The sequence below is a fragment of the Rhagoletis pomonella genome, unplaced genomic scaffold (genome assembly GCF_013731165.1).
Source record: "Rhagoletis pomonella isolate Grant_MI unplaced genomic scaffold, Rhpom_1.0 Rhpom_scaffold_00002, whole genome shotgun sequence".
NCBI classification, from domain to species: domain Eukaryota; kingdom Metazoa; phylum Arthropoda; class Insecta; order Diptera; family Tephritidae; genus Rhagoletis; species Rhagoletis pomonella.
Window position 1 is genome coordinate 65037352 of NW_023458556.1, and position 8808 is coordinate 65046159.

An 8808-nucleotide genomic window follows, 5' to 3' on the forward strand; every position below is an offset into this window, starting at 1 on the left:
AGTTGGGCGAGCGGTTCATACTAGTTGTGAGGTAGTTTACAACTTACTACGTATTGGAGGACCAATGGCGGTAAGTTCGGTACCGAACTTCTCCCACAGCTCTGCCCTGCTCTTCTTTGTGCTAACCAGCTTTCGAAATTGCTGCATTGTTGTCCGTTTTGTTCTGAAAATTAGATTTTATTAAATAAAATTAAATAAGTAAGATGTAAATTTACTCACGTCCATTTCATTTTCGAAGCGAAACAAAATAAACAGTCGACAAATTTGACAGCTTTGGCGAAGCGAATGTCGAATTTTCGCTAGTGGCAGTACAAGAAATTCATTTTCGCCACTCGTTCGCAAGTTTGCGGCGAATTCGCTGGAGATTCGCATCTCACAATTCGAGTCTGCGAAATTCGCCTATATTTTCATTCGCTTCGCAAGTGACAATACCAGCTTTAATGTATATTACCGTATAACTTTGGACCAGGTTAACCAATTTCTATAATTCTTTTTATTAAAGGAAAGGTGTTACCTCACAGGTGGTCCCATACTAATTTGGTTTAAATCTGATCATTGGATCATGCCGAAATTAACGATAATCTTACATTTTTTTAAGAGAATTGAAGTGGTTTTGTTTTTTGCTTAAAAATGTATTGTTATTATATAAATGAGCTATAATTTCATAAAAAATAATAAACCTTAAAAAAATAAAAGAAAAAGAAATATAACTTGTCAAACTGTTGCAACTCTATTTATTCGTCCGACACTATAAATATTTATTATATTTTCTGTTTCATAATAAATAATTAACTATCTAAAAACTGAGATCTACCCCATATTTTTTGGAATCTAGCACACTTTTTCCAAACTCTACCACACAGATTTTGTTTTTAGTCTTATGACTGCTTTCGCTGTTTAATTTTTCTTAAGTCGCAGTAAGCAGTTGAAAATGCATTGAAAATGATGAAGAGCTGCTTGCTTTAAAAAGCAAAAAAGTGTTGCTTATGCTCTTTTGTAGTCACCAATTCAAAACCTACTTTAAAAGAGCTATTCCGAACCTTAATTATGTAAAAAATTTCTGAACTACATATAAAAACTTGTCCAATTTCGTTCACTTCAATTGACAAAAACGTTTATGAATTTCCTTGCGCGGGTACACTTACAAATACTTTTTCAGGAAACACACATGTTAAACGAAGGGTAGTTTTTCAAAGAGGCAATTGAAATTTCCTGAGGCAGCACAAGGTGGCGGACTAGAGCGAGAAGTAGCCAACGTAAATCACCTTTGTTTTATTAATGCATCATAAAAAATACACAATATATATGTATCAAGGCGAATTAATATAAGGTGATATCAGGAGTACAAAAAAAAAATTACATGTGTTTTGTTTTTGCTTTGGCGGCATAAACTGTCAAAATCTGTAAGAGTGCGTGTAGAATTTCAAACAAAATTTTTCAATTTGATATCAGAAGTCAAGGCGTATTTAACAAGGTGGTGTTGGCCGTATATAAGTAAAAAATTACACTAACAAATTATACGCTGATGTCCATACTGTCATTGGTATGAGTTACAACAAACACATCATTTTGACGTAATGGCCTCCACGGCGAAAAACTCAGCTGTCGTCCCAACACCACCTTGTTTAATACACCTTGTCAGAAGCCGTGCGGCGAAACACATACACAAAATCAGCTGAGCTAGTAACACCACCCTATACAAATTCGCCTTGATACATATGTACAATTCTAGGAATTTGGAAAATTTCATTTTTAAATCAGTTACCCAAAGGAAATTTTCCGATGAAAACATTTTAAATACTTCAACAAAATTAATTTGACACAGCGTTCATTAATTTTTCTCCGCAACACTTAGTACATACAAACATACATATGTACATACATACATGTGTATATGAGTTTATTAAAAACAATGCCGAAAGCAACAAGTACGATTCATCGCGCAAAAATTGTAAGTATAAATAGACCGTGGTTGTCTGTCAATACTTTAGTATGTGCCTCATACTTTTCCTTCTGTCTGCTCATGTGTAGTTGTCGCCAAACTCATTGTTGGATAATTTCTGCAGGGCGCTACATCCGGATTTGGATCTCAGCTCAACATGTTATACCTGGTTCCAGCAGGCAACTCAACACTGCACCGAATTGGTTTTGCGACAGCAGCGTGCGCCATATTTCTGGATGGCACTTCAAAGTTTCATATTTCCTAATCGCGAAACATCATTACTTAGCCAAAAGATACCGATCAGCATACACCCGAATCGATTGTCGGCCAGCGATTGCGAGGCGTTCTTCTTTGACATAGTTAACGACTACGTGGCACATGCTCCAGCTTATGCGCCGGCGTCGATTACCAACAGCCTTCTTTGGCAGTCAATCTACTCTTTGCTGGGAGTATTGTCGTTAGGTCTTCTCATGATCTTTATAATAATTTCCTACCGGAAATTTGTCGAATCACTGGATTCGACTAAATACGTAGTTCCCGAAGAACACCAAGTCCTTTTATGTGAAAAATACAATGCCACAATCATTAATCGTAGGCCCTGTGAGTCCAAAATTTTCCGACGTGTGATGGAACCGAAGAAGAAGTTCTCGCCTGACGGTATTCCGACGATTGCCTTGAAAGTTTCATCAAAGCTGAATTTTATAGATAGCATTGTAGCTAGTACAGATATTTCCAGTGTATGTTTGCATCGCCATCAAGAGTTGAACCCGCAGTTGAAGTCTGAATATAAAAGTGAAATGGTATCGAATATGTTGAGCTTTATGAGCACCGACACACGCAAACTAGAGCTGATGATGCTGTTCGACGATGAGCCAATCCATGAGGAAATCCAGCGGAAATATCCATCGAAAATTTTTGCCGGAGGATTAGCAACCCGATCCAACAGTTCTCCCATAAATAAAATGACCACCCCGCGAAAACCCACATGCTCCGAAAAATCAGCACACTCCAACAATTCGCTCGAAAATAAAGCGATCAGTCCGCGACAACCGACTCAAATACCTAAGCTCTCTTGGCGTAGTTCAAATATACCATTGAAGAAGTAGAATAGGTTTCGAACGAGCAGCAAAAAAGGGAACCGATCGGAATGACTTTTGCGTACTTTTGTCTGATAGATGTCTACAATAAACAAAAACCTCAGAAATTCCTTCAATCACCCGCCTATAATTAAATTTATTGTATTAAAAAATGCCAAGTTATTAATTCATACTTCTTTGTATGGTTGATGCAATTATAATATTTCGCTATTCCGAAGTACTACGTACAATGGGTCGTATGAATAAAAATAAGCAATTGCGTTCTCTTAAAATTTCCCACCTTTTACTCGATTTATTAAAATAAAATTTAACTAAAAGTTATGAAATTTTAAGAAAAAGCAATTGCTTAGTGTTTGTTCGTACCACCCGATATTTAAAATGTTGTAGCATAATATATAACTTACTTTTAAAAGGTAAATGTTAATATAATTACATTATTTATTTCATTTATTGGGTCGTATGCATAAAACCTAAACCTAACCACAGTGGCGGATTTAAATATTTGCCGCCCCTAGGCAATTCATAACTTGCCGCCCTTTTTTCACGAAAAAAAAAAAAATAAAATCGCTCATCCGGAAGATTTTTTGACCTCGCGCAAGACAAACAGAAGACCATACACAGATACACTGCCTAATTTGACATAGGACGGAAGCTGACCTTCAGATTATTCACGTTATGATACACTTTTGAAAAACTGGTGGGCTTGGAATCAAGAATTTTCTCGAAAATGCACGCTCGTTTTTCGGCAGTGTTGTCAAGTGTGGTAACCTTTTAGATGATTCTCGTTCTCGGGGCAGCGTGTCGGCTGTTTCTTTGCGTCACGCGCAGGCGCGCCGTCAGGTTTCTAAGCCGCGTGAATGAAAGTTAAATGGAAATTTCAACGACTGCTATACTAAGGAAAAATTCGCAGCGTAATTCTAATTTTGAATTGTATTGAATGAGATGAATCATTAATAATATTTTTACAGACACAAACACAATTTCAAGTGCAGCTGAATCCAAATAAATTTTTTTCTTTTAATTTAGCTGTCTTAAATTTTGCCGCCCCTTAATTCTGCCGCCCTAGGCTTCAGCCTATGTTGCCTGTACGATAAATCCGCCACTGCCTAACCAGGTTCCGTGCGCAGAAGTCCACGCTCTTTAGCAAAAAATTGGGTTTTCAAAAAAATTTAGGAAAATGCTATAACTATTTATCCGATCGCGACTAAATATGACACACATAGAGAAAGGAACTGAGGGGGTAGGGTCTAGAAATTTCAACACAAATAAAATTTGATGGGCACCCTAATGTATATGTACATATCGAGCCCTAACCGCCAAAAGGGCGTAAGCGACAAACTATTCGATTTTCCGTTTTAGACAAAAATCGATTACTTACCACCATATGCAGCAGCTGTCAAAATTTCAAAGTCCTACGAAGTACCGTTACAAAGTTATTTCGAAAGCAAGTTTGGGTTAAGAGCTTAATTGTACTCTGTTTACATTTTTTTGTGCCCGCAGTGGTGGTTAATCCTTTTTCTCCGTGAACAATTGTTCATTGCAGAGGGAACTTGTTACATTTTTGTGTGAAAGTTTAGAAGTGCCTCTATGTAGTTTTCTTCCAAATATGAACTATTTACAAACAAAGATAAATACATATGTTTGTGGTTGATTAATATTTATAATCAAAAGGATGAAAATATAATACATATATATTTATTAGGAATGTTAATCCCAGAATCGCGGTCTTTTTTCACTGGTGGCAATAATAAAAACGACTTATGTTGACCAGTTTTGGCTTTATTTCCTTTTGTTTATTTAATATTTAATATTTATACCCGAGCGCACTTGTGCACAAGGGTATATTAACTTTGTTCACATAACGGTTGTTTGTAACAGCCAAAACGAATCGACATAGATATAGACAAATGTAAACATAAATGAATAATGAATGAATAGAGAAGTCGATTAAGCCATGTCTGTCTGTCCGTCTGTCCGTGTACACGATAACTCGAGCAAAAATTGAGATATCTCAACGAAATTTGGTATGTAGGTTTCCATTTATCCAGGGTACGTTGGTATTGAAAATGGGCGAAATCGGACCGCAATATTTTAGTAACTACTGAAGATTATTCACTCCAAAGTGATATTTACAATAAATTTTAGACGAAAGATAAGAATATTATACATTTTTGCAAAACGGGCATAGCCACGCCCACTTATCCGCTTACCGCTGCAACAATTTCTTCCAAACATGGCATAGTTTTTGGCCTTGGTTCAGCAAAATCGGGCAATAGCCACGCCCACATCCCATATAACGGTAATTTTGAGAAATACAAAATCTTCGATAAATCAGTAAATATTAAAGCTAATTTATTCAAAATTGATGCTTGCAAGAAATACGTTTATGATAAAGTTTTGGAAAATGGAACAGAGCTGGAACAGAGCTGCCAGCTGAGCTAAACAAGTATGGCGGCGAGAAGCTGATAAGGTGCATGCATCTACTATTATGCTGAATATGGTCAGAAGAACACATGCCCGACGATTGGAACTTTGGTGTGCTCTGTCCAATTCATAAGAAAAGTGGTCCCGCAATTCGCGCCAACTACCGTGGGATCAACCTTCTAAGCATAGGTTGAAAGGTCTATCCAGCGTATTGTGCGAAAGACTGAAGCCCACCGTCAAGGAACTGATTGAGACTTGTCAGTGTGACTTTAGACCATGTACCAGGTATTCATAATATGCCAAATCTTTGAAAGGACCCGCGAGAAGAGGATCGACATTCACCATTTATTTGTTGACTTCAAAGCCGCTTTCGGAAGCACTAAAAGGAGTTGCCTAATGCTTCCATGTCTGAACTCGGCATTCCCGCCAAACTGATATGGATGTGTAAAATGATGTTGAACAATACCCCCAACTCCGTCAGAATCTCTCCGAACCATTTGATACCAACAAGCTTTCAGACAAAGTGACTGAGCTTCGTGTGACCCCTTTAATCGGATGTTGGAAAAGATAACAAGAGCCGCTGAACTGAACCTTTCAGAAACAATTTACAACAAGAACGCGCAATAAGTAAGCGGATAAGTAAGCAAAGCGAATTGGCGGTAAACGAGAACAAGACGGAGTATCTCCTGTCAGCAAACAAACAGTCAGCGTGTTTGCGCCTTGGCACCCACGTCAATGTTTACAGTTATAATTTCGGAACGAGCATTAACACCGATAATAAAATCAGCATCGAGATCCAACAAAGAATCATTCTTGCCAGCAAGTGCTACTTTGGACTGAGTAGGCAATTCAGAAGTAAAGTCCTTTCTCGAGTACGAAAACCACGCTCTATAAGTCACTCATCATGCCCGTGCAAGCATGGACAATGACAACATCCGATTAGGCGGCCCTTGGAGTATTCCAGAGAAAGATTTTGCGGAAGATTTATGGGCATTTACGCATTGGCGATGGGGAGTACCGCATACGCTTTACAACGACATGGACAGCGGCCCCGCTGGCTTGGCCATGGCGTTCGAATGGACACCAACGCTCCAGCTCTGGTAACAGAGGAAGAGGGAGACCCCCACTACGATAAAGAGACCAAGTTGGCACAAAGGAGAACTCGTCATGTTGAACTCGGCTAAAATTGCTTAGGCGGTTACAGCGAAAAATATGAAGAAAGAAGAAGATCCAACATAAGCATACATATTATTCATTTTAATTAGTTGAGGGCTTTCAAACAAGAAAAAACTTCCAATCATCAAGGGGTCCTAACGGGCGGTGGAATTGATGTCCTGTACTCGAAGATAAACAGCCATCTTCACTGGACAGAGCCTAACAGTCTCCCCGACAGAATCAATGGCGACTATGTTTACCACCTTGGACATATGCATACATATGTACGTCGATGTACATAAGTAACCCGAAGATTTAAGAGGTTTCTTTTGGTAGCTTACTGTCAAGGGATGTCTTCTGTTGCCGCCCAAACCAAATTTGCACAGTGAGGCGCCTATTCTGCCAGTTAACGAGCACAACCTAATGTTCTGCAAACAATAACTGGTTGGAAGCATTCTTAGTTAGGCTTCAAACAACTGAGATACATCATTTCATTGAGGTTCTTCACGCTTGCCTGGTTATAAAGTTATGTGGTTATGAATATTTTACCAAATTTTAAGTCTATTTTTGGTAGTTTTCGGGCCGTTTTCTAAAGTAGGTTTGAAAATTTATCTGTCCTTTTAACACAATTGTTCTGAAAAAATGTGTTTGTAGGGCAGTTAAATCGTAAACCCTACTTAAGAAAACAACACTTATATGTAAAATTTATTAAAGTAACGCTGAGCATCGCTATACATAGTTTATGTATTTAAATATGTACATTAGAGTGGTCCAAAATAATAAAATCGGAATTTTAATGCCGCCACCCCCTAGGATTGTTCTGAACCGAAAATAAATATACCCCTATTTTTTGCTTTAAAATCAAAAAATATTTAGGAAGTGCTCACAGCGCTCAAAGTTTTCCATGTACCTTATATGGGGGAAAAACCAATTTTCGTAAAAATGGTATAAAACTCTTGAAAATCAATATTTTTCAATCGTAAAACTGTGGTTCTCTTCAGAAGACTTCAAATATTAATATCTAATTGTTTATTTAACCATTTTTTTATGATTAAAGATTTTTTATTGGTCCCCCCATTGCATTTTCTGGGACCTATAAAATATAGTTACCATAAAAAAATTGTTAAAGGAACAATTGATTATTATTACCTGGAATCTCCTGAAGATAAGCAAAGTTTTCCGATCGAAAAATATTGATTTTCAAGAATTCTACACTATTTCTACGAAAAGTTGTTTTTTCCCCATGTAAAATACATTGAAAACTTTGAGCGCTTTGAGCACTCCCTAATTTTTTTTTATTTCAAAATAAAAAAATAGGGGTATATTTTTTTTTGGTATAGAACAATCATAGGGGCTGGCGGTATTAAAAATGCGACCTTATTTTTTTTAGATACATTTTTGGACCACTTTAATGTACATACTTATCAACAACAGCAACAATCTGTATCATAATAACCCAGTCGGAAAAGTAGTAATGCATTACATGCGTGATAAATAATATAATGTATTTCTTATGCGTTCTCGATAATATAACTGCTAACAATGTAATCAGCATTCTAATGTATTCAAAAAGTTCCAAAAATTTCATATTAAAACGCATTCATTTCTCAATACTAGGTAATGCAAAATTGCATGCCCCACTTTTCTTAGGACATCGCCCTGGGGGAAAAAATGCATTTTCGAATGTGGTAAGGGTTGTTTTACTGATTATTCTTTCGATTACTATACATTACATTTTCCCACTGGGACGCTGAAGTAAAACGCATAATTTCTTCGCATTCCGCCATTTAATTATATTCTCGAACGCGTTGCAGGTGACACCGAAATTGACGTTTACATCACGCGGTTCCGTCAACTTTAATGTAATTGAAAGCTGCAAAGGAATTATGTCAGTTCATGCAAATTGAAGACAATTAGTTGCATCTCTATGAGCGCGTTTTAAAGCTTCTTCATTTTACATGTAGAAATTAAAACGCAGCAGAGGTTACTCAACAATCTTTACGCAATCATTAAAGGATGTTGAAAAGGAATTTCCATGGGAATGAAAGAAACGCTTTGTCGAGAGAAAATTGTTTACGGAATTTTTTTCTTATTTAAGTTGTCTTGGCAATATTTATGAATTACCCTTTTATACTCGACCGTAGTTATGCACAAGAGTATCTATCACAGCGTACGGCAGTGCGCGCGAGT

The 8808-nt window shown here is 37.2% G+C and overlaps 1 protein-coding gene across 1 annotated transcript; it reads left to right on the forward strand.

Annotated features, from left to right (window-relative positions):
* Positions 1-2031: 2031 nt before the first annotated feature.
* On the forward strand, positions 2032-3048 carry LOC118754243 (the record flags this gene model as incomplete). Its single annotated transcript, XM_036489109.1, is given in 1 exon segment — positions 2032-3048. A coding segment is annotated over 1 exon segment (1017 nt), but the record flags the coding sequence as incomplete, so codon positions are not given.
* Positions 3049-8808: the final 5760 nt, after the last annotated feature.